Raw genomic sequence first — 25,243 nt, 5'->3', positions numbered from 1 at the left:
ATTCTTCCAAACGGTACAGCCTTGCAGAACCATGTACCAGGTACCGCTAAAAGGTGTTTCATATACTCAATTCCTGGCACTTCTGGGTCCATTTCGAGGCACGTTTCCATTCTACAACAAACCCAACCACTCCTGTACTAATTACTGAAACACCTGCAGAATCATACGAGTGCTCATCCCAACCAGGGAATAACAGAGTGAATTTTTCACTTTGAGTGTGAAAAGGGCAACAGGTTGTGTACTGGCCCTCCAGGTATGATGTGCTTCTAGGAACATATAAAAGATTTATTTAATCAACCAGTCCTGTAAACTGAAAGAATCTTAAAGTATAAAAATATACGCCTGTTTGACTCTGTGTCTGAGTTTGTGCTGAAACTCTGGAGGAATCATTCCCATGGGGGGGGGGGGGGGGGGATTGGAAAAAAGATTTAAATATTTTTAATGTAGGAATATAGGTACAATTTACAAAACCACAAAACAATGTTTCAAAACACCCTGCTGTACACAAGGTTAATTTACAGCAGTCGCCTAAAAGCACGAGGAGTGTTGCTGAAGTAATCACAACATTTTGGAGGGGAAACTAAAGAATGACATTCCATTTAAATGCCGGGATACACATATACATGTTTAGTACTTATGGTGTTTCATTGTGTGAACCTCCCTTCCTTGGCTATTCATCAGCTCACAAATAGTGAACACAAAGGAACTGCAATAAGCTGAACAGGGGTAGTACTGTGAGTGGCATGAAGGAGCAGGGCTGAACTAATCTCAAGGCAGCAACATCCTGTCTAACGTCTCTTAACTACATGTGAAGAGGACGGGACTGAAGATACGGGGAGCTTACAGAGAAAATGCCCAGCAAGGTTCCACAAGTAGTAGCCAATACTGTGGTTGTAAGGAAGATCAGATATTTAAAAAAAAAAAAATGTACATAGACATCACACTTTACAGTTTACAGTTATGCTGTATATATCACAGGGTCAGTGCAAGTTTTACAGACTTTCGCAGTAAAGCGCAACTGGATAGAAACAAACACTGATATCACATTAATATGAACACATCTGCCTTTTAAGGGTACTTTGTGTTTGATGTCCGGATTTTTCTCATGTGATAAAACAGATACCGGATGCCAATACGAACCATGCGGACAACAATGAAGTTCAACATCAAAGACTTCAAAGGACGCCACACATCTCACACGCAGTTGACTAAGTTAGCTTTCTCCTCAATCTGCTGGCTGACCGCTTGGTCCATAGCTTGCAGAAACCTCTCAAGGGTCACCTTTGGGGTCTGGGGGACAAAGAGTAGGCGAGTGATACTGCTGACAACGCAGATGGGGGAAGTCGCAAAGACCCAACAGGCCGTATAGGAGCTCAAATACCTTAACAAAGAGAGCATGGGCCAAGAAGGGGATTTTCCGCAGAGCCCTGCCACTAAAGCCTCTGCTCTTCCTGTTAACGCAAAAGAAAAAATACACACTCAGACTCAGTTTGTCCAGAAGTAAAATTCCCAATGAATGACTGGCATAGAATGTCGCAGAGCAGCGGTCGGGTGCTGCGGACAGGGAGGAAGGCGGACACTCACGCTGCGATTTTCTGGACAGCGAGGCTGCGCTCTGACACGTTGCTCTCCTGAAAGCCCATGGTCTCCAGCTCATACATTGTGAGGAGCTGCTGTCGAGGGTAAATGATCTGGCACTGGAAGTGGAAGGAAAAGAGCGCAGCAGTCATTCAAAACACATCTCAAACAGCACCGGACATTATTCACCATAGCATATACAGCCAATCCTCATCTGCTAAGGCAGACCTTCATGAGCTCCTCCAAACAAGAAAGATAGATGTTGAAAATGGCGTCAGTTGATGGGGGACCAATGTACTGCTTAATATCAGCGCGGTCCACGAAAGCCAGGTCAATCTTCTCAGTCACATTGGAAGTTGTGAGGATCACCACGTTTGAGTGTCTAATACGTCCAAAAAGAAAGGATGGCCAAGGATTCATCAGTGGGAAAATCATTCTAAAAAGCATTATGATATTTAATTTAGGACAAAAAAATGAAACCCTTCCCTTTAATCACACCTTTCTTAGATTATCACTGGGTGAAAATACATAATATAACACTTAAAACCTAGCTTCAAAACAAATGTTGACAGTACTCTATCACCAATCCCAGAAACCGAAACACGTAAATGTAACTGTTTACACATTATCCATCAATCCCTCTGGTCCAGTGCACGGTTATGGTGAACCTATAGCCCAACTGTCCATCATAATCAGCAGATGTTTCATCATCAGATGTATCACAGTTCAGGTCATAGCTCAAAGAATCAAAGCCAAAGATCAGCCTTATCGAGACTGAATCTGACGTGTATTTAGAGATTAGGGCTGCATTATACCACATTGCGACTGTATACAGCCCTACTGACTTTTGGACATCACAATACGCATCTCATTAATGTTTTAGACGTACTACTAATCTGCTTGTTGTGGGCTTAAGTAAAGATTTGTATAGTACCAAAAAGCCGGCTTCCAGACAAATGTTTACGCCTGACATCTAAAGCCCTGTTGATTATTGCACATGCACCATATAATCGTGATTCTATTGCGATGTGACATCTGCAGCCCTATTAGAGATGGATGCTAGAGTGTCTGTACCAAACCACCGCATGTTACTCACCGTTTGATCTGGTCCAGCTGCGTGAGGACCGCATTGACCACTCTGATGGCGTCCGAGGGCTCCGTTCCAGCCTGGGCTGCATTGCGGGCTGCTGTGAGGCTCTCCACCTGCATGCAACAGACGGCATGGATAACAATAATGCAAACGCGCATTATAAGGGTTGTGTGACAAAGCATAACTGAAAGACAACAGCATATGATTTGATTGCTACAGCTGGACAGTTATACTGCTGTGACTCCCAGCTTAGCAGCAGAACCACAACAAGAAATGTATTTTTGTATAGCGCATTATCACAACATTACATCGTCTCAAAGCGCTTTACAGCATCCCCACCCAAAGCCCCCAGTGAGTAAGCCATAGGCTACAGTGGCAAGGAAAAACTCCCGAGAAGGAAGAAACAGAATAGCAGAGAAACTCCAGGGACTTGAATCTGCAGCCTTAAGACTGCAAGTCTATGTCCTTAAAAACCATTTCATCCACACTGCAAAATACACATCTGATAACTGGATCAGAACTGGAATGGGAATGGCAAATCGGGACATGAATCATATATTACCTCATCAACGAGAACAAACACAAGAGTTTCTTTGTCATCAATTAATTGCTGAATCTTCTGGAACATCTTGGTAACAAGTTTGCCACTCTGGGGGGAAAAAAAAGTGTTATGTCCATATAAATCCATGTTTTTTTGTTTTAACACAGAACTAGAGACAGTGAAAAGGCTTTACCTCTGAAAACCACTTGGAGAACAAACTGTGGCTGTTTATCTCCACAAACTGGCTATACGAGTACCTGCAAGAATCATGACATTTTACACGTCTAGTGTCAGCCAGAGAAGCGTCACATGACATGGACCTCCTTCTGTCCCCATGCATCAGCTGACCTGTTTAAGAGCCGGATGGAAAGCTTCTGGGCCAGTGCTTTACAGAGCGAAGTCTTCCCTGTTCCTGGAGGTCCTGAGGGACAGGAGCACATTGTTAAAAGCATGAGTCAGGGATAAATAAACCAAACTTTCAGGAAGTAACTTCCTACTGGATGTGCTAATCCTATCCCAGCCAGCATGAGCTCAAGTTTAACAAACAAACTTTCAAATGACCAGACGTTAAACGACCAAATGAATCACAGCACAAGCAAATATACAAATATTTGAACAAGTTAAGTGTCACACAATAAGTCTTTCCTCCTTACCGTGGAGCAGTACAACACGGTTCCATGCTACAAGGTTGCTGTCCACATTTTTGTCAGAAAAGAAAATCATCGTTGAGACGTAATCCAGGAGCTGAAAGAATTTCAATACATTTACTTTCATCATGCAAAACAGAGCAGGACAGGCTGACTGAAACCATGAGAACAGTTATATAACCTGTATGTGCATTTATTACCTGTGTCTTGACTCCATTCTCATACACCAGACTTTCCCAAATACCATGGAATTCAGCTGGAAAAGAAAAACATGGGGTGTTTGTTTATCAACTATCAGCCTTTACTGAAAAATACAGGGGTCCCGCTAACAGATTTTGGGCCCCATATCATATTGGCCCTCAAACCCAAACCAGTCCGATTATGTTCCAAAAGTTTTAGGGCCCCTCTCACTCAGAAGCCCTTGGAATCATCCTAACTTAGCCCCCTTTAAAGGCACCTTTGGAAATACATATAAAATTCATAGTCCAGCTCTACGTCAGAACCTTTGCGATATTGACACAGAGAGAAATTAGAACAGGGGCCTGTTTTACAAAGCAGGATTTCCTACTTAGCTGGATAACTTGTCAGATTTAAGGTAGTCTGGGTTAAATGTAAGCGAACAAAGGTAAAGTCCATTTAAACAGGGCTACCTTAAATCTGACAAGTAATCCGATAAAGCAAGAAATGCTGCTTTGTGGAACACCCCCCAGAGGTCAGAGTAAAGAAAAACTGGTGTGTGCAAATGACTTTTTACCATCTAAAAATAAAATTCAATAGAGGGTTACGTTTTTGACCAGCTTCAACATTTTTCAATAAAGATAACCTGCTATTTTAACAATGCATATGAGAATAAATTAATATTTACAAATAGCCATAAGTAATGCAGTTCAGGCACAGCTGGCTCCCACCTGAGGGTAGGAGCCAGTGATGGGCTGCTGACAGATCCTCAGCCTCTTCCAGGTTCAGTGTACTCGGGCCGTCATCATGAAGGGTAAAGATGTACATGGACAGACAACAGCTTCTCAAATCTATTTGCTAAAAGACAGCGGGAGAAAAACAATCCAAATATTCAATCATTCTTATCCTCCGACACAAAGACCTGTAATATATTAATTAGAATAAAATGAAAAGATGAAATATCTACAAATGAAGAAATTATAAACCCATAATTTAAAATGGCAAAAACAAAAACAGAAGGCATATACATATAAATATATTAAAATATGAAAGCATAGTGACTTAGGACACCTGGATTCCCAAAATATATGAGAACTCAGCAAACTGGTCTGCCACTGTTAATGTTACATTACATTGCTTATTACCTGTCGCTCAGCATCCACGATCGACACTGACTCCACGTGCTTTGCCAGGAATTCCTCGTCGAACTCGGTCCAGCTGTAGTTCCCGAACACTATCCGGTGTCGGTTAAGTAAAGCCAACACATGCAGCTTCACGTCCTCTCTTTTAGCAGTGCTGCAAATGGAAGTGCATTTATATCAGCCATGCACCAGTGGCGGATCAAGGTATGTCACATATTTGGATTAGTTAAGTAACACGCTGCCCATTTCAAGATTGCACAGAGTTTTAGAGCTCAGGGGTGGATGAAGCATGGGATTGATTTTTAATAATTTCGTTTGCCTGTGATAGCGCTGGACTGTAGTGGCAAACCAGCTACTAAATAAATATCTTACTTTTTGCGTTTTTCTCCCCACCCTTTTCCTTTTTATTTTCTGTAATTATTTCTATCTACAATCATGACACTAGTATTCCACTTAGGCAAGTAGTTCTCAGAGGATTTACCTTTTCATAAAAATAACCATACATTTACCACAATGAATTACATAAGTCAAATATACATAAATGGACAAAATCTTTTATACTCAGCTCAACATGTGAGAAATGAATCTGTTTAAATGTTGAACATTAAAGGAGTCCTGCGCTTAGTCTGATCAGATAATCCATGTCAGCAAAGACACTTTGACCTAGGACAGGATTTCTACATTTCAATTAAAACGACCTAGATTTCACTTTAGCACCGAGTTCATGCTGTGGACTGGTCAGTCTCCTTTAATCATGCATGTGCCACTAATGTTAATGTAAATCAAGGAAACAGATCAATCACAGCACAAGAAGAATTTAACTATTTAGCCAAGCACAGGAGACTTTCATTTTTAAAGTAGTTTGTAAAACCTGAAGTAGCTTAGTTTTCCCCCTGACATGAATTTTCCGGTCATCCTGTCTCCACTATAACTTTAAAAGTGTTTGGAAATGATCTTTCAGATCCTGCCGTAATCCTTAGCTGTCGACGGTTATTTGAGAAACATTCAGAGCTTTATAGATAAAAGAAATTACCTGTGAGACTTCACATGAACCTCTACGTGTATATTGACCGCATCGATGCAATTATTTTGACCTTGTTTTACATCTTCAATCACCTCCATGCTGTCGCCTTCAACAATACCTGTCATAAAACAAACTTCGAAAGTTAGTTTTTTTCGGAAGCCCCAGTGGTGTTTATCCAAATTCAGTATATCTGGATAAGGCGAATATGAACTAAATTTCTTTCTGAATATTTTGACATTTCGTACTGGCACAGCTCTAGGTCTGAAAGAATCAATTTAACAACTAGCAAATTAGTCGAACACACTATCTAGTTATTTGGGGGCTGCAGAGTCTCATCGCTAGAAAATAATGTTAGGTTGTCATATAACAAGAATTTAGCTAACTACACATACAACTTGAGTAAAATAAGTAACCGAATGGCCATACAGGTAGAAACCTACACGAAAGTCCGAAAATTTAAACGTCGGCGCGCGGCTGCCTGTGACCCGGAAGTAAACAGACTGTGGCGGAAGGAGGTGGAAACGGCCTGTTAGCTCACGACTACGCGGAGCGGAGGGGCAGAGCGATCGGAGCGGGGGGGGCTTGACAATGGAGTAGGTACTGTCACTGCACAAGAAGGAGTTTCGGCGAAATGGGCAAGAAACACAAAAAACACAAGTCGGAATGGAGAACAGTGGAAGGTGAGTTGCACGGCAAGCTGCCGTAGGCCGCAGCGGGTGGTTAGCCTCGGTGGCTAGCAAGCTGGCTAACGTCTGTTTTGATTTTGCCCTTTGCTGCGTTGCGGTTCATCAGCTGGCTGCGTAGCCAATATGTGGTTGTAGTTATTAGTGTATGTATGTAGTTGCCTTGCGCCTAAATCGCTGCTAAATACGCCGTTTGCTACTCTCCCGTATATTGAAATCTTTCTATCCGCCGTATCGATTTTCTAGTTTGCGACCTACGTAACTATGTAATTGGAGACTCGGTTTAGTCTTACAATAGCTAACTAACCATTTAATGGAATGGGGGCGTCAAACTCACTTCCTAGAGGCCCTTGCTTAATCGGAACTGCAGTTCATTTTTTATTCGTGCACTGGCTAAATTTGCCTAACTCATATGTAACTTGACTGCAAGATTTCAAACTGAATGCATCATCGATTGCAGGCGCCAAAATATAATATTTTGATTACAGCAGATTTACGATTTTAAATTAATTGCAAAATGTAACTTGTAGATATTTCTGTGCTAATAAATTTAAATGAAGCGATCATTATGTGCATGCGAGCAACTGGGAGTAGAGTTTGACATTCGTGCACCTGTCAAACAAGATTTTTGTCATTTAATTCTCGACAAGCCTGAAACGTCTATGTTGCCATTATTATCTGTAATTTATTTTGAAATTATGTGTTATAAATCATGCATTTATGAATGCTGAATTGAGAATGATTTTGTGCCTGACTTGTCTTTTGCAGACTATGAGGACAAGCCTTTGGAGCCGCTGAAGTTGGTGCTTAAAGTGGGAGGCAGCGAGGTGACTGAGCTCTCCGGCTCAGGACACGACTCCAGCTACTACGATGACCGGTCAGATCACGAGCGAGAACGTCACAAGGAGAAGAAGAAGAAAAAGAAGAAGAAGTCTGACCGGGAGAAGGACAAGCATGTCGACGACGAGGAGCGGAGGAGACGGAAGGTTAGTGAATGGAGACACTGCTTACTTCCAAAAGGATCTGTTATTCCTTTATTAATTATTAATGTCATTTATTTCTGTTCTGTTTATGTTTTTCAGGAGGAGAAGAAGAAGAAACGAGAGAGGGAGCAGTGTGAAACTGAAGCCAGTGTGGCAATAGATCCCTTCACGTTGCCTAAACCAGTAGAGGTTAGCCGACCCTAAGCATCTTGGGAAATGTGTTTTTGATGATAACAAAAAGCCCCGTGCTTCGGGGGGGGGGGCGTGTTTTCACCATTGTGCATGGATTTGTGTCAACAGCTGGAAGAGAAGAAGCGGAAGAGGGAAAGGGTGAGCGACGTTGACGCGGAGGTGGATGAGTTCCAGCCCGGGCTGAAGGTGGAGGTGGAGCAGCACACGGACCGGCCCGTCAGAGCCTGCCGGACCCAGCAAGGTGAGAGGCCTGGGCCCTGGAGCCCTGGAGCCCTGCACTTGTACACCATTAGCTGTGTGTGATTTCAGTGTCACATTCTGTGTGTGTGCTGCACCTTGCAGAGAACGAGTGCACCCCACGGCAGCAGCTCCTGGAACACTTCCTGCGCCAGCTGCAGAGGTGAGGTGTTGCCGTGGCGACTGCCTGTGTGTAATGCTTTTATTGCGGAATGTTCGGTTTGAGTCATGCATAAGATCTTGCTGCTCTGGTTCGGCACTGATTAAAAAGTTAGAAGTGCAAGATTCAAGACACTGTACTTTGCAGCTGATGAACGTGTCCTTAACGCCAATAAAGAAGCTCTTCACTATGATGGTTCAAGTTGCTGTATTTTGGTTTTATGATGGTGCAGTAGAGATGCACATTCAATAGTCAACACTGAATTCTGAACTGTTCCCAGGCTAGTGATGAGCCATGTGATACTTTATACTGGTGCCAGGCCATGGAAGCCCCCACGCAGCCACACTTCCAGTCTTTGTAGCGATCACGAGCGTAAACATCTCCTACAGCAGGGGTCTCAAACTCCGGTCCTGGAGGGCCGGGGCCCTGTGTAGCTTAGTTCTTTCCCCCTTCCACCACAAATGATTCAGCTCAAGAGCTGTGTGGTAATTAGCACAAAGAGTTGAATCAGGTGTGTTAAATGAGGGTGAACCAAAAACTGTGTAGGGCTACGGCCCCCCAGGGCTGGAGTTTGAGACCCCTGTCCTACAGTGTTTAACAATGCATAGCATGGTGTGTGTTTTCAGTGTTTAACCAAATAAACTTATTGATTCATTTTCAACTGCTGGTATTTAAGTAGTTACAGTAATAAATAATTTACTTAATGACAGTATTTGCTTATATATTCATATTCAACGTGATATTTTCCACTTTCAGTGGATGTGGTACATTGGAACATCACCTCATCATAAGTCGAGGAGCACCTGCATCTCCTTCTTAGTAGAGTGACAGGTGTTAAAGCTGTAAAGTTCTGAATCACTGGGCAGAAAAAGTTGATTTTCAGCTGTTCTGTGAACATGTCTGCTAGTAAATTGGAAATGACACTGGGAGGGTAATAAAGTTTATCCGTCTGTCATTCTGTCCGTCCCCCTGTCTGTTAGAGTTGGATTGTGTCCTTTAAGATTCCGATCTGTATTCCCTCGTGATACCCGCCTTCCAGTGATGGCTTCTCTTTGTCATTATAGAAAGGACCCTCATGGGTTCTTCGCTTTCCCTGTGACGGACGCCATCGCACCCGGCTACTCTATGATCATCAAGCATCCGATGGACTTCAGCACGATGAAGGACAAGATCGCCACCAACGAGTATAAAACCGTCACTGAGTTCAAGGTAAGGCCATCTCGGCTGTGCAGGCAAGTGAGGTGTGAATGGTTACCCATGTGATTGAGGTGTCATGAGTTCAGCCACCAGCGGGGGGCTCCCTTTTGCAGGGAGCAATTTCAATTTACACTGCCAGTGTGGTAAGCACCTGAGCCGTCTCACTGGGGGCTGCATTAGTCTGGGAAAACGTGTAGCGCTTGATAAGATCCATCAGCCAGACCCCATGTGAGAACGCTCGTTTCGGCTTTGGAGCCGTACATTCAAAGGCCCGTTCCTCTCCTCCGCCGGCCGCAGGCAGACTTCAAACTGATGTGCGAGAACGCGATGGTGTACAACCGGCCAGAGACCGTGTACTACAAGGCAGCCAAGAAGCTGCTGCACACAGGCTTCAAGATGATGAGCAAGGTAAGGAATCTCCCATATATGGTCACGCTTCATCACAGTGCTAATTTTTGCATTCCCAGAATTGTTCACTAGTGAAATTTTATACAGCATGGCATAAAGTGATTTTCTAGGTTTGTGTTAGTTTACCACCTAAAATGTGTCAAAAGAGGCATGTAGACAGGGTTTTCACCACTTTCGTAGTTAAAATCTGACATTTATAAATGTTGAGGAGTAATTTGCGGTGTTTGCTTGTAGTTTTCTAGCTGTCATATGGCTTAGATTAGATGTTAGTCCATCTCTGCTCTGTTTCTCAAGGGGGGCGCGTCATCCGGCACGTCCCCATAAGGCCCCCCAACCCCCCGCTGGTCGTGATGGCGCGCTCCGGCCTGTCTGCAGCGCAAGTAAAGCGCCCCCCCCCGTGGGGCTGTTATCTCTGATCTGTTTACAGGAGCGTCTCTTAGCTCTGAAGCGCAGCGTGTCGTTCATGCAGGACATGGATTTCTCTCAGCAGGCGGCCATCCTGGGGGACGAGGACATCGCCCCCGAGGAGCCCCCTCCTGAGGTGGCCCCCGCCCCGGTCGAGTCGACCAAGAAATCCAAAAAACAGCCAGTCAAAGACATGAAAGAGGTCATCAGGTAAAATAACATAGGAGAGGGTGTCTGCTAGCGTGTCAGCAAACCATCTTCCTGGTGTTCTGAGGACCTCCTTCCCAACTGTGTTTTGATTTATTTATTTTTTGAGTGTTGAAAAGGACTTGAGCTGTGAGGGGCTTCGACCATTAATCGGTTCTCTTCCTTTAATCATCAAGCACATTTGACGATTTCGGCCACCATTGTAACCGATGCCCTCCTTAACCTGCCTGTTCGCACACACAGTTACCTGTTTGAGCCTGAGGGAAACGCGTGCAGCCTGACCGACAGCACAGCCGAGGAACACGTCCTGGCTCTGGTAGAGCATGCGGCTGATGAGGCACGGGACCGGCTCAACCGATTCATGCCAGACTCCAAGGTACTGTGTGTGTGTCTGTGTCTGTGTATGCATGCATGCATGCACATGCTTTTATTGTTCGTTTCCAGTTTTCCACAATCCGTGATCAGGAGTTCCGTACACGTCCTAGCAAACCATAAGTGAACTCAACTTACCTTATAATGCTCATTTAAATCTATATTTTCTAGAGCCTGACATAATGCGAAATCAGTACAGTGGCAAATACCATTTATAAGGCGCAAAAAATATTTGTATCTAAACAAGGCACTAAATGTTAATATGGTGCTTAGCATTGTATGATGGCTAACGCTGAACAAATTGGCTATATTCTAATAACCATTGTTATATCTGGATGGCAAACGTATAGTGAGCAGTATTCCGTCTTTGCCATTGACATCTGCCTTTAACGTCATGTGATGTAGTTGGGATATCTAGGGCCAAGAAGAAAGTGTGGATGTTACAGGTCAGCTGAAACATCAGCAGTCAGAGGCAGTCATAAGTGAACAGGGGCATCCCACGTCTGTGGCCGCGATCTGCACACCGGGGTGACAGTAGGCTGCCTGGTCACGTGGCTTCTGTCTTTTCCCATTAGATCGGGTACCTGAGGAAGGAAGCGGAGGGAGCGCTGCTGTACACGGTGGTGAACCAGGCAGACCCGCAGGCAGAAGGCGAGGCTCGCACCATTTCCCCAATCACTCCCACATCTCTGTGATTCATTCATTCTTTTTTTTTTCCTCACATGCTGAGCCGAGAAACATGGCCCCTGGGGGAAGGAGAAAAACAAACCCCATTCTTTTTCCTACCATTGTTGGGTCACATTTTCCACTTCACCTAAATGCGAACACTGGCGCCAGTCTTCCCGAGGGCCCGTTCCACTATTAAGCGGCCTCGCTTCGAGCTATGCTGCTTTCCGTTCACGTTTTATCCCCTGCCAGCTCAAAGCCTTAAGCTTTATTGAAAAATGGGCTACCATTTGATTTTAATGTCTTATTTTTTCCCCCATATGGTTCTGCAGATGAGGAGACTCACCCAGTGGATCTGAGCTCCCTGTCGAACAAACTTTTGCCTGGCCTGACCACCCTTGGCTTCAAAGATGACAGACGACACAAAGGTTTGTGTCAGGTGCACACACAAGCCGCATTTTTGTGTTCCCTTGCTGTTCCGTGTTTGGAGTGCCTCAAAACAGACCGACATGTAAAAATATGACCTTTGTGTATTCATGTAATAAGAATCCTATGTGACAAGGCCAGCTGAACTGTGGCCGCAGTGTACTGGAAGTCAGAAACGATGAATAAATAAGGAGCTGTGCTAAAAAACTGTGACCGCATGGAAACGTCAGTGAGCGCTTCTTTTTGTGTGTGTGCACGGAACACAGTTTCCATTGTCCAGTGTTTTTTCTGCAGTGACATTCCTGAACAGTGCCTACAACACCCAGTCCCTGCAGAACAACACGGTGTACCCAGACCTGCTCCCCGAGGAGATGGACCTGCTCTACTCGGCCTATGGCGACGACACGGGAGTGCAGTGCGCTCTGAGGTAAACGCCGGCTTTGCCCCCCGCCGCGGAAAGCGTCCCCTGGGGGGTGCCGGCGGGTAACTCACAGCCACGGACTGTTTTGACCTTCAGCCTGCAGGAGTTCGTGAAGGGCTGTGGGGGTGTCACCAAGAAGCTGGTGGACGAGCTGCTGGACAAGATGACGGGGAACGACCATTCTAAAGCGGTCTTTCAGATCCGACAGGTACCCATCCGCGTGGGGGGTGGCGATCTGTGCTGGCGTCAGTCAGGGACTCGGTCTGAAAATGATATCGATGTGAAATGCTTTTGATTGGATTCATTGCTTAACTTGAACTAAACAAAACTGTAACTAAAGTTTGTTCATCCTTAAATATTACCATCCCTTTGTATCTCACTAGTATAACAGTTTTACTCAATGTTTATTATTTATATAGTTTTTATTGGTTTTTCATTTTGTAAGAATGTATTTCAGTATGCCAGCTAAAAAGCTATTGTAATATATTTTCCTGCTGAAGAAAAGAAACATTTCAGTGAAGTCCCCTGATGAGATGAGGTCCAGCCTGTGTGAAATGCAGGTAACTGTTTGTCTTGCCAGATCCGGCGTTCCTGAGATAAGGGTGGTGTATTTAAGCGATGTGGCATTTCAGGGGAGATACCCCATAACCTTGGTGTTTGTTTGCCCTAGGTTGGTGACGGGACGGGGATATCGGGAGAGAATAACTCTGTGCTGGATTTCATGTCCATGAAGCCGTACTCAATGTCTTTAGATATGTCTGTGCTGAACAATCTGGGTGAGGCTTCCTTCTGCGTACATTCTCATTGAAGCTGTTTCTTTTCCGTTTGCATATTTATTTTCCTTCCCCCACAGCCGGGTCACTCCCATCTCGATCTCTCTTCCGTCTGCAGGGAAGGCAGTGAAAAAGGAGCCAGAACACGAGGACGCCCACCTGCACTTCGAGACGGCCAAGCTGCTGCAGGATCTGCAGGAGGCGCAGCTGGACCGCGTGGGCTCGCGGCCGTCCTCCAACGTCTCCTCGCTCTCCAACGCCTCGGAGAGGGACCAGCACCATCTCGGTGAGCGCCTCCTCCCCTAGAGTCTGAAGATGGTCCTCACGTGATTTTAAAGCTTTATTTTTAGATTTCCTTTAACCTTGTCACGGATATATATTTTTCATTAGAGCATCCCGGTAATGTTTCCCCTATTAGATGCTCAACATCTCACGTCTTGTGTTGATGTTGTTAAAGCTGACCGCAACAAAACATTATTGCAGATAGATAGATACACAGCTCGTGTTGTAAAATGGCACCCCCCCCACCCCCACCCCCAATCCTTTACGTATTGATTGTCCTGTTAGTGAAGCTTTACAGATCTTTGGTTTCACAGTACCATATATTAGTTTGCGAATTATGTTTCAATAGTCTTACTTTCAAAAATGTTGGTTGTATGCCATCTTCTGCTACTTTAATTCCTATCAAGCACCAAGTCGGGCTTGATGTGAACCATCCTGGCGTTACTGTTCAGGAAGGTCTCTCTTGCACTGATTCCATGAAGACCTCAAAGGAACATGCAGCCTCTGGGAATCGTCCTTGTAGCAAGCTGTCAGTTCAGTGCCGCCTTCCCCGTTTCGCCCTTTCTCAGGAAGTCCGTCACACCTGGGTGTTGGAGATCAGCCTGAGATGGTTCATGATCCATATGAGTTCCTCCAGTCTCCAGAACCGGGCTCGACTGCCAACAGCTGACTGACACACAGTGCAATATGGCATCCTGGCTCCTTTCCACAGATTTGTAGCATACATTTTTTTTGTTTGTTTGTTTTTTTTAATGTAGGGAATACAGGAACATGGTCATGTTGTGAATTAAGTCTTTAGTCATGATTGTACAGAATGAACATTTGTATGTGCTGGTCAGTTTTGAGAATAAATTCTCTTTGAGGGTTTTCTTTTTATCTTTTTATATGTTATCAAAGTGTTTGTGTTTATTTTGTTTGTGTACTTGGCCATGTGCCCCTGGCCATGTGCCCCCAAGATCCAGGATTCCCGTTTGTCAGAGTGACCTGTGGTGACCGCGATGGGTCAGACGGGGAAGAAGGTGCAGGAGATGGGCTTTCTTTGGTACTGCTTCATCGTACCTGGCCATGTTCCTCTAAGGTGGTCTAATAGGCTAGAGCAGTGATCTCCAACTGATTGGCAAAATCTACAGTTGTAACTGTGGTGGAGGTCAGTTCACTGTTTCACCGATCGGAGAATGAGGCTATTGTAATGGACTACTAATGTCTTGAAGATTGATCTATCGATTGCAATCAACCAGTTGGCGGCCATTGGGCTATATGCAGCCTGCATGTACTCAGGGGGTCTTCTCAAAAATGGGCTTGGCCTACTGCTTAAGGTCACTCAAGAATGCCCCCAGAACATTACTTCACATAAGTGTTTTATGCCGCACTAGCAGCCAGTCTCTTCACTGTGTCCTACTTTGATTGAAATCATTGATAGAAACTCCTTAAATATTCCCACCCTGAATGTGCTTTCAGCGTTTTTTTTTTTTTTTTTTTAATGTTTATTTCCCCTGTCTCTCATAACTTTCATTACTGCTTATTCTGTACTACAGTGTTTCCCAATCCGGTCCTCGGGGGCCCACAGCCAGCCCATGTTTTTCTTCCCTCCAAGCTCCCTGTCAGACAGTGTACATTTTTGCTCCCTCCCAACTCCCGGTGAAAACATGGTCGGTCTGTGGGCCCCCAAGGACCAGACTGGGAAACACTACAAGCCTGGAGCCTACTGGAGCCATGGGGCAGGAAACGTAGAGACGCCAGTTTGCCTAAGGGCGTATTTTTGGACTAGGAGGAAGCCTATACTTACCCTGGGGTGGGATTCAAAGCTACAGCAGTAGTGCTGCGAGGCCACCCTTGTAACCTGTGCACCAGAGTCACTAGCAGAACTAAAAGCTACCAAGTTAGCAATGACCTTACGTCACCTGTTGAATTATTCATTTGGTTAATTACATAAAGTTACAGATTTTCCCACAAAACAGCAAGGTTATTAATTGAATTGAGACAGCACATCATTGTTGGGCAGTTGTGTAGCTGATCTCAGTTGTGACAAGCATACAGAATTACAGCCCCTATTTAGATAGGATGACTGCCTAGATTAGTGCCTTTAGCTATTGATTAATAAGGTGAGACAATGATATGTGTCATGTTTTTTCCAGCCCTGGTCCTTACACACCTCTTATACTGATTTTAATTGTTTATTAGAATTAAGTGATCAGTGGTCGTTGTCAACACACCACAGCGTGCAACAACGAAATGTGTCCTCTGCATTTAACCCATATGTGACATAGCAGGGGGCAGCTAATTCAGCACCTGGGGAGCAGTGCTTGGGGGCGGTACCTTGCTCAGGGTACCTCAGTGGTGCCTTTGCTGGTCGGGGATTCGAACCTGCAACCTTTCAATTACAAGTGCGCTTCCTTAACCATCAAGCCACCACCAATAGTTTATGAGCTATTCATTAGCTCATAAGCCTGCATTAGCTATTAGCTATTCATTAGCCTGCATCTACCCACCTCCCATTACAATATATGGACCATCTGTTTTATTAATCCTGCAGCATTCCATTGAGGTACCTGTTGTAAAGGAGAAAAGATATGGCTTGACGCTTATATATTTGTCCAAAGCAGTAATTAATAATGGCACAGTAAATTATCACTAAAAACATTCATCCACACCTCTAAAAATAGAAAACGGGAATGCCAGTTCCTCAGCATCAAGGACAGTGAAACCTGCATATAGTGATCGTGGTTATAGTGATTGACCGCTTATATGGATCAATAAGCTTGAGACAGAATCATTCCTATACAAATATGCTGTGCTTTCTATTACCTTATATTCATGTAATAAATATACAAATATCAGATGGAAATCTGCCTGATTCCCCCCTAAAAAGGGGGGGGGAATCTGTTATAATGATCTATTTCTCCCAGACAAACATGATCGGTATAAGCGGATTCCACTGTACTGGCAACGACCCATTTAGCTATGGAGAAAGCTTTGGAATAAGAAATCCAAACTAAATGCTATCAGCCTTATCAGGGACCATTGTGTTTAACGCAGGAGTGCTATTGCTGGGTTTAAACTGGGTACGTATCCAGTCAGTAGTTACTGTACAAGGTGTGCGGTACAAAGCCTACACTTTAACTTGCATAGTACACAAAATCTCAGTTGCTTTACTGACAGAGATATTTACGTGGATATCTGGTTTTTCATGTGTTCTTGGTAAATACAGACACCGCAAACCGTCATCTTAGAATTTCTTTACATTATAATCTACAATTGCACTCCCACTATGTGAAACAAAACAAAACCAGTCCAACAGCTTCCTTGTAGTATTGACTTTGCCAGGCTGTGTTGATGTCTTGCCCGCACTATCCTTTACGTCCATAATACACAATACCATGCTGTTTGCACTACATCTTATTTTCTAACTTATATGTGCTGCAGAAGCTAGCACCTTATTCTCTAACTTTTGCCCTGCGACGTGAACCCGAAGCCGGCAGGCCGCCTACGGTAGGACTGGCTCTGGTGCGCTCGGCCAGCCGGGGGTCACTTTAAGACCACGGAGAGGGAAGGCGAGCCGCGGCAGATAGTCTCCATAGCAGTTCCGCTTGAGTTCAACTACAGCTTTCAATTATCGTGTCGAGTGGATCTGCGCGTATTTTAGTAGGGAGTGCTTTTGCTTTTTCCTTGCTTTTGTCCGACAGCAAAGCAGCATTTTGCGCTAGTTCTGGCCGCCCGTCCCTTACGCGCCTTTGCTGGAGAGTCACCTGCGCACTGATTAGTTATTAGTGAGACGATGGGGATCAAGACGGGTAGCGCGGCTGGGGGGTTTGGACGGGGCTCTGTTATACCGACGGTCCCGTAAAAATCATCACTCAATATTCTGCATCCGTCGCTTATTCGCCTGAATGTAAGTATACGGCTACTTATCATTGTCAGCTGTATATATGCATTCAAATATCGTGATTATATATTGGGTTAAACTGTTAGAAAGCCTTGAAATGTCATGTAGAAAATGTCTACATAACACAGTGGCCAAATGTTATTTTTTTTTTTACGTTGAAGTTTTTCTTTTTTCAAATTAGTCGTCTGGCCGCGCTTGGATTTTTGTTGACATGTTTTGTTTGCTGTTTTTCCAAGCATGCAACATTTGGTAACTATATCCTTGGGATGATCCCCGCATGTGAGGCCGTGGTGAGCATATGTGTACTTTATTTTCCGTTTTCCCGGTTGTGGAAACGGGATTTTGTGTTATTTGTTAAACAAAACAACCCGTAGCGAACTAATCTGCCGGACAGGAGCGCAAACAGGGAGACCTTTCGCTAGGCAACTGAGTCTCACTCACTGGCATTTAGCGCAGGAAGTTCTTGTTTGTTCCACAGGGACTAACGCGCTGGAGAGGGATGTTAAACCTCAATTAATCTTAAACAGAAACTGTGAATGATTTAAAAAAGGAACTTACCGGGTGCTTTTTCATTCTCAAGTTGTTCTCAGGGCGAGGAATGATGGGAGTTAACTTTAAAAACATGGTGTAGAATGACCCACTCTCATGGCTTATGTGTGACCGAGAAGAATCTCCATTAAAGCAATCTTGCATTTATTCAGTTACATGGGACGGGAACATGGTACAGCGTAACAGGACTTGCCTACTATGAACGAAACATTATATGCTTGGACAAAGGTACAAGGTGGAAAACCTCTAATGACAATGCTGAAATAGAGGACTGATCGATGTATTGTGATTCAGAAAGGAGGAACTACTGAGCAGAAACCAACAGTGACAGGATTTGTGGTCTAGGATCCCTGTGTTAAATGCGCGTTGTGATAAGTCGGGCTCTCTCTCTTACTCTCTCCTCTCTCTTTCTCTCTCTGGAGACAGAGGTCCTACCAGCTGTGTCAGCAGCAGAGCCGTCTCCTTTAATAAAACCCAAAAGATCTCCCAGATCATTACATCAGATGTGTGCTATTTTTGGGTGGGCTCCAGGATCACCTTCTCAGAATAGATAGATGAAAATATTCTATGCAAATGAGATGCCTCTGTTTCAGGGATGTGGTCATTAAACAGCCTTGTTTAGCTTTCCTGTCATCTCCTGTTAATAAGTCTCCCATAACTGCTGTATGGTCGCTATTAAACTGGATATGGTGAAGAGAAATATGTAGACCTGATTTTAATAATTTAGTTGTGGTATCGGCCAATGTTGGGGAAGATTAAGGTAACTGTCACTTTATTTTCTTTTAAATATTTGCCTTGTTGAATTTAGATATTAAAGGAGCTGGAAATAAATATATGTGGTTTATCTGAAAACACTATGGGTCGGTTTCCCGAACTAGGATTAAGACTAGTCTTGGACTAAATTGCCGTTTCAATGGAGATTCACCATTGTAACTCAAAGCTAGTCTAGGCTTAGGCTTAATCCTTGACTGGGAAACTGGCCATATGTGTTTGGTTTTACAGGAAGTATCTGCTTTGTTTTTCAGTTGATAACTTTCTTAAATAAGAGTACGGTCTGCTTATTTGCGGCACCGCATGGTAACCTGCACGCACTGTACTGGAAGTACCCCTGTAATGGCACCAAAAGCAGACCACAAGCCAACCAGTACTCAGGGGGCTTCAGACAGGCAACCAAATGGGTCTCACAAAGTGTTCGCTGCTACAATCTTGGCTTTTTCCTTGGCCATCTGAATAAAACAGTAACTGGATAACCACCGTAGACGGATGGCTCTGGAGTTCCATTTTCAAGACCAGTAGGGAGTAGGGAATGGGTTTGGGCCTTGTTACAGTGGAATGGATCAGCAGGTAGAATTGAACGCAGTGTTGTGTTTCTTCTTGCATTTGCAAAAAGCATCAACCCATCTGCCTTTTTTCTCTGATGAGTGAATGATATGCATGTAGGTTGTACATTTTAATCATAAATACAGCTCCGTGCCTGTAAACCACCTCATTTCCCTGGCAAATGTGGCATTAGCAGCATGAGACTTGTGTTTCTGTTGCGTGTTAACATTCTAGACCGGAAGGACAAGGTGCGCTAGCCGCCATGCTGACCTTCTTCCTGCCTTTCCAGATGAACGCCTTTGCACGGAGGCTGCGGCGCACAGCTCCCTCTAGTGGAGACTGCCATAACGAGCTGGTGACGCCACCGGCACACTCCCGCGTTAACGGGTGGTCCCTGCCGCTCCACAGCTTCCAGCTCATTGGATGGCTGGTCTACAGCTACATGGCTGTGGTTGCATTCGGGATCTATATCCCCCTCTTGCCTCCACCATGGGCGTCCGCTGTTTACGCTGTATCCTTGCCCTGCGTGTAAAATGTATGTCTGTGATTAATTGTTTGTGCTTTTAATCTTTTTAAATTGAGGTTACGGTTCCTGTCAAGCCTCACAACAGTTTGTTAGTGCTGAGTAATTTTTACATGCATCCTTCCATGAAAAGCTTTGTAAAAACTGCTAAATTATTTCTGTGAAATGGATAGCGGATGTGTATTGTTTTTTTTCTCCATTAATTAACTCTCAATTTTGTTTCTATTAGATTATTAACTACAGTTCTTGTCTGGCTTATCTCACTGTTACTAAAAGATTGCACTAAGACTGAGGAGTGTGATGGTGTAATGGAAAAGCGTGTTATGGATCCTGGAGCTGCTGGTATCTCAGGCCCAGATGAGGACTTTCTCACGGGCTTCCAGTGTCATCGCCACCCTGTCCCTTAATCTGTGACATCGATCCTCACCTCATTACCATGTTTGTCATTCACTTGGTAATACCTACAATAAAGGGGTTTATTATAAAAAACCCGATGCTCTCATAGTACAAATCGCCCCATCTTACACGGAGCCAAAGTGCCTCTTTGTGATGATTCTTCAGAGCAGGGAAAATGTTGTTTCATTTTCATTATGCTTAGTTGGAGGAGAATACTGCATTCTTTTATAGATAAGTTATGTTATTTGGTATAAATCGTGTCACAATTGGGCTTTCCAGTTGCTTCAGTCATTTGGCAAAACCATTTTGCTGTCTTTTTGTCTATTGTGTGTAAGTATCTTGCATCAGTGTTCGCTTGTGTCCCACCCTCTGCTGTTTTTCTAAATGTAACATTTAATAGCGGACCCTATTTCTGGACCCTGTTTTGTCGTCTCAGCCCCCCGGAAAAATAATTATTTTAAAGCCATTCGGTAATTGGTCTTGTATTTGTATATATGTTTTGCATCGACAAATTTTAACATGGGGAATGAGGGGGTGGTATATTGTAGGATCTGACCCTTAGAAATACAGTTGCCTCTGTGTTAATGGGTGTCGGCGCTCTTCACTGGACATAATTCCCTGTCTGGCTGCCTTCACCCTTCTGCTCCTTAACATTTGAAACCGCACAGGTGGTCGGCATCACCTTTCTTTTTCACCTTGTGGCACATCTGCTGGCGGTGTCCATCGACCCGGCTGACCCCAGCGTCCGCGCCAGGAAGAACTACTCCCTGCCCATGCCTGTGCTGGACCGGAAGAAGCACCCTCACGTCATCCAGAACCTGCACTGTCACCTGTGTGAGGTCGACGTGTATGTGTTTCACCAAAAAAAAAAAACAAAACATTTTTGGGAATTTTTGGGCACAGTAGCTTCTAGTTTTTCTTTTTGGTTTCCCACAATACACATTTCCATCATCATCCCTATTGAATGGTAACTGGGGGTGGGGGGGGATCTTTTCTTTATTTTCAGAGGCTCTCGAGTCAAACACTGCAGTAACTGCAACAAGTGCATAGCGGATTTTGACCACCATTGCAAGTGGCTGAACAACTGCGTGGGTGGGAAGAATTACTGGTGAGGGCGAGTGAAGGCCAGGCCTTCCCTGCAGAGATGACTTTGGCTGTCTGGTTTTTTCATAGTCTGAGTGGGAAGTGTTTGGCAGGTCTCCCAGTAGGACTGATGGATGTACTGGGAATATTTATCAGGTGTTTCTTCGTGACTGTGGCTTCGGCGGCTCTGGGGCTCCTGGTGCTTCTTCTGCTCGTCCTCTTCATCTTCATCGAGGCCATGGCTAACCCTGCACTCCTTCGCACGTCTCCCCACTTTGACAGTAAGAGCCAGTCACTGTTAGAGTTTAGTTTGAGCCCCGAGGACTGAATGTCTGCATCTTTAATCTGAGGTTGGACGTATGGTCCTTGCCAGGTGTTTGCTTTTTCCGTTTAACATGGCTGATGGCAGTCATTAGTTTACTTGTAACTATATAAAGACTTGGCAGGCCTGTGAGTTGAAAGGACACTTGTCTTTTTTTGTAGGCATCCGTGAGAACGGAACGTGGTTGGTCTTCCTGCCGCTGGTGCCCCTGGAGACGAGCCAAGCAGGGCTCTTGGTCCTGGCGTTTGCCACGTTTTTGCTGGCTTTGGTCTCCTTCCTGCTCCTGGGTCACCTTCTTGGCTTCCACATCTACCTGCGTATGTCTTTCCATTTAACCACACCTGCTTGAAATCCTGGTTTTGTCTCACAAAACAGTCGCATGCTTAATTATCATGGCTCTTGAGTTAAGTTCGGGGAAGTGGATAGCATTTCCCTTTCTCCGTATGCAGTGACTAGGAACATGAGCACCTATGACTACGTCGTGAAGCAACGTCACACTAACGCTCCCCGGGAGAAGTTGGAAACAGCTGCTCAGTCCGCATCCTCCAAGTCGGTCTCTGTACAGGTAAAAGCTCTGAGCCAGATGGAACCTATACAAAACAAACCCGTGACTGATCAGTTTACTCCCTTAAAGCCACCGCGTTTGACATTGAATGCATGTGTAATCTGAGCCTGAAATTTGAGCAAAGGATTTAAAAAGCACTAATGCAAGCATGGCAAGTCCGTCTTGCATGTTGTTCAGCCATAATTGTTCAGTCACTGGTTAGTTTGGTATGTGAGGACATCTTGTAAGGGGGAACACGGTGACGCAGTGGGTAGCACGGTGACGCAGTGGGTAGCACGGTGACGCAGTGGGTAGCACGGTGACGCAGTGGGTAGCACGGTGACGCAGTGGGTAGCACGGTGACGCAGTGGGTAGTACTGTTGCCTCACCGCTGTGGCCCTGCTTTGAGTCTTTCACCCATGGCTCCGTGTGGATTTTACATGTTCTCCTCATGTCGTCATGGAGTTTCCTCTGGCTACTCCGGTTTCCTCCATTGTCCAAAAACATGCTCAGGTTAATCGGAGTTAGCAGATTCTCCGTGTGAGTGAATGGCGTGTGAGTGTGCCCTGCAATGGGTTGGTTCCCCATCATGGGTTTTTCCTTTGCCTGCGTCCATAGCTTGCGGGATAGGGTCCGGACACCCCATGACCCTGAACAGGACAAGCGGTTACAGGAAATGGTTGGATATCTTGTGCTTTTTAAATTGTTGCTTATTATATATATATATATATATATATATATATATATATATATATTTTGTAGCATTTGCCCCATGTGGAAACAACCATTGACTGTGATGCACCTTTGCCTGGCAAGACCAGGTAGGATTCAGTTCTGCTGGACTTTAATAGTTGCACACATTGTGCATCAGGCTTTATTAAGGCTATGGCTTCTGCTAGTAGCTTGTATTTGTTTTTGTCCTTTTACAACTTTCCTCAAGAAATTGACTAGACACACCAAAGATCTCCCCTGCTTCTGAATCCGCACTCGATATTAGTAGATGACTTGGCATGGTCTTGTTAACATCATAGTGATTCAGTGTGTTCAGTGTTTGCAGCCTCTTATGAGAATAAGTGTAGAATTAGTGTGTCAGTCACGTCTCTCTCTATGCATCCTGAGTAACTTGATCTAGAGAATAATTGTAGAGGTTAGAAAATTCTAGCCACAAACCCCCATAGCTGATTGTTGTTCTCTTTTTGTGGATCTCGGTGATCTGGTTTCATGTTCTGTCGTCCCACAGTGCCTTAAGGTATCAAGATAAAGGGCAGATTGCCGGTCCACTCTCTGCAGCGTTCTGTACGGAGGTAAACTACCTGTTCAGGCTTACCGTTTTACTCTGATCCTGATTGGCTGCGATAGGTTGAGAGGTTAGTTCGGCATCTTGGCTTTTTTTCCCTATTAAACATCAAGGCGTTTAACTGGAACTTAGTGTGTTAGAATTCTGCGCCTGTGCAAGGGTTCAAATCCCAGAGACGGCAAAGTCACTTCCCCATTGGGTACCTGAGCAAGACCCTTCACCCCCAGTTGCTCCAGGGATTTTCTAACCCTGCGTTCAGTCGTATGTCACTTTAGGTAAAAGCATCTGCTATATAGATTAATCGTATTCATGACAATGTGTTTTAGATGGATGGTCTTCGACAAAATCCTGGCAATGCAGTGACGTCTTTTCCTCATTTGCCCAAATCACACTCGCAGAGGTTACCAGGTAAGCTTGTACTTTTACCTATCAGGTTATTTGTTTTTATTGCTTTTCGAATGTTGTGCTAATGCTAATTCTCTGACGAAAGGAGGAGTTAACGCGGACGACGCTGTTTTTTGGAGGCAAGGCAAAGACGAGTGGATGGCAGCCCAAGGTTTCCCCAGAAGGGTGTCGGGGGAGGGGGCACCTGTTGCCCAGAACCCTTTGGGAAGCTCCGTTATGAAGCCCATGGTGGATCACCAGCAGCAGCAAATGACTTTACCCCCACAGGAACTGCCCTAGCGTTGCCGCTGTGCTCGTCGTCCCATAAGGGCTGCCCGTTATGTACGCCATATCAAACGACTGCGCAGCCACAGATGCCCGTTATTTACGCTATATCAAATGACTGCGCAGCCACAGATGCCCGTTATTTACGCTATATCAAGCGACTGCGCAGCCACAGCTGCCCGTTGTGTACGCGATATTAAACGACTGCGCAGCCACGGCCTGGAACGCAACTCGCTGAGCGATCCTGGAGTCAGGCTCCGTCGGCAATGGGACTGATAGATTTAGTGTTCTCTGTTCTGCGTTGAATGTAGATATGGAGGGGATATTGTATGTTGCAAAAACAAATGAATATTTTGAGAACAAATGTTGCTTTTTTTATTGCTGCATTTTACTCATTTTATTGTTAATAAGTGACAATTTTGTCAGTTTGTTATTCCCTGTTTGTTAGGAGACTAGTAGGCTATTTTTCCTCTTTTTCTTGTCTTGAATAAAATTTTATTTAATATATGTCGAAGTCAAGATCTCTTGCGTATCATAGCTATTCAGCTGTTCAACAGTATGGCTTTAAAAAGCAGAAGCTTTTTTTTTCCAGCTGATCTGGAAACTGATCGTCTGAATAGAAAAGCAACAGCGGGGGACAGAGGCAAGGTGAATTTTGGGAGCCACCATCTTGGGCAGTTTGTTGCTGCTGCTGTGTTTGCATTATGGATCGGAAGAAGGCTGTGGAATTAAGGCGCTTTCGAATGTAGCCGCTGCAATAAACCCTATCGTCACTAGGTGGGGCTGTTGGGGTTTGTTAAAAGCTGCTTCTCACACTTTTTATTAGAAAAAACTTACTGCGCGATTGAAATCAACGTTTTGTAATAAACACTATTACATAATTTTATATGCTGGTCCTGTCAGAAATTCACAACATACGTTCCATCAGACTTACCTTTGAGGTAACCTTAAATATACTGTATGGAAAAAGTATTGGGTCTCTTGGCCCTTACACCTACATGGCACGAAATCCATAGGCACCAATATGCCCCCCCCCCCCCCCCCCC

General features: G+C 44.6%; 3 protein-coding genes across 18 annotated transcripts; 2 read left to right on the top strand and 1 right to left on the bottom strand.

The window, feature by feature from the left end:
• Window positions 1-422: 422 nt before the first annotated feature.
• Window positions 423-18,071, bottom strand: trip13 (thyroid hormone receptor interactor 13). 6 transcript variants are annotated; one of them, XM_072715953.1, is made up of 14 exons: window positions 18,053-18,071; window positions 6,209-6,317; window positions 5,179-5,329; window positions 4,765-4,891; window positions 4,057-4,112; window positions 3,863-3,953; window positions 3,558-3,630; window positions 3,403-3,466; window positions 3,231-3,317; window positions 2,675-2,781; window positions 1,807-1,960; window positions 1,585-1,697; window positions 1,382-1,451; window positions 423-1,290 (listed from the first exon to the last, which is right to left on the bottom strand). In XM_072715953.1, the coding sequence occupies exons 2-14, from the start codon at window positions 6,295-6,297 to the stop codon at window positions 1,195-1,197; spliced, it is 1,278 nt and encodes a 425-aa protein (XP_072572054.1). In that variant the 5' UTR covers window positions 6,298-6,317; window positions 18,053-18,071; the 3' UTR covers window positions 423-1,194. The 6 variants fall into 6 exon arrangements, with proteins under 6 accessions (XP_072572054.1, XP_072572053.1, XP_023680054.1 ...); XM_072715952.1 differs by lacking the exon at window positions 18,053-18,071 and adding an exon at window positions 12,628-12,701; XM_023824286.2 differs by lacking the exon at window positions 18,053-18,071 and adding an exon at window positions 6,640-6,733.
• Window positions 6,740-14,478, top strand: brd9 (bromodomain containing 9). 3 transcript variants are annotated; one of them, XM_023824277.2, is made up of 17 exons: window positions 6,740-6,879; window positions 7,651-7,868; window positions 7,965-8,054; window positions 8,166-8,298; window positions 8,400-8,457; window positions 9,519-9,663; window positions 9,949-10,059; window positions 10,547-10,674; window positions 10,915-11,047; window positions 11,619-11,694; window positions 12,042-12,137; window positions 12,430-12,562; window positions 12,653-12,764; window positions 13,057-13,116; window positions 13,227-13,332; window positions 13,448-13,615; window positions 14,181-14,478. In XM_023824277.2, exons 1-17 carry the CDS (start codon window positions 6,831-6,833, stop codon window positions 14,279-14,281), a joined length of 1,917 nt encoding a protein of 638 aa, XP_023680045.1. In that variant the 5' UTR covers window positions 6,740-6,830; the 3' UTR covers window positions 14,282-14,478. The 3 variants fall into 3 exon arrangements, with proteins under 3 accessions (XP_023680045.1, XP_023680044.1, XP_072572050.1); XM_023824276.2 differs by having other exon boundaries at window positions 10,487-10,674; XM_072715949.1 differs by lacking the exon at window positions 13,057-13,116 and having other exon boundaries at window positions 10,487-10,674.
• zdhhc11 (zDHHC palmitoyltransferase 11) lies at window positions 16,962-24,704 on the top strand. Of its 9 annotated transcripts, XM_023824278.2 has the most exons (12): window positions 17,132-17,500; window positions 17,731-17,784; window positions 19,653-19,874; window positions 20,951-21,129; window positions 21,289-21,390; window positions 21,522-21,646; window positions 21,849-22,004; window positions 22,137-22,252; window positions 22,994-23,052; window positions 23,472-23,535; window positions 23,855-23,936; window positions 24,019-24,704. In XM_023824278.2, the coding sequence occupies exons 2-12, from the start codon at window positions 17,761-17,763 to the stop codon at window positions 24,210-24,212; spliced, it is 1,323 nt and encodes a 440-aa protein (XP_023680046.1). In that variant the 5' UTR covers window positions 17,132-17,500; window positions 17,731-17,760; the 3' UTR covers window positions 24,213-24,704. The 9 variants fall into 9 exon arrangements, 7 of the variants coding, with proteins under 7 accessions (XP_023680049.1, XP_023680051.1, XP_023680046.1 ...); XM_023824281.2 differs by lacking the exons at window positions 17,132-17,500; window positions 17,731-17,784 and adding an exon at window positions 16,962-17,100; XR_002839788.2 differs by lacking the exon at window positions 22,994-23,052 and having other exon boundaries at window positions 17,131-17,500; window positions 24,019-24,074.
• The last annotated feature ends 539 nt before the right edge of the window (window positions 24,705-25,243 follow it).

Source organism: Paramormyrops kingsleyae, chromosome 9 (assembly GCF_048594095.1).
Source record: "Paramormyrops kingsleyae isolate MSU_618 chromosome 9, PKINGS_0.4, whole genome shotgun sequence".
Classification (NCBI taxonomy): domain Eukaryota; kingdom Metazoa; phylum Chordata; class Actinopteri; order Osteoglossiformes; family Mormyridae; genus Paramormyrops; species Paramormyrops kingsleyae.
The sequence above is the reverse complement of the archived record's forward strand: the minus strand, read 5'-3'. Positions and strand labels throughout refer to the sequence as shown.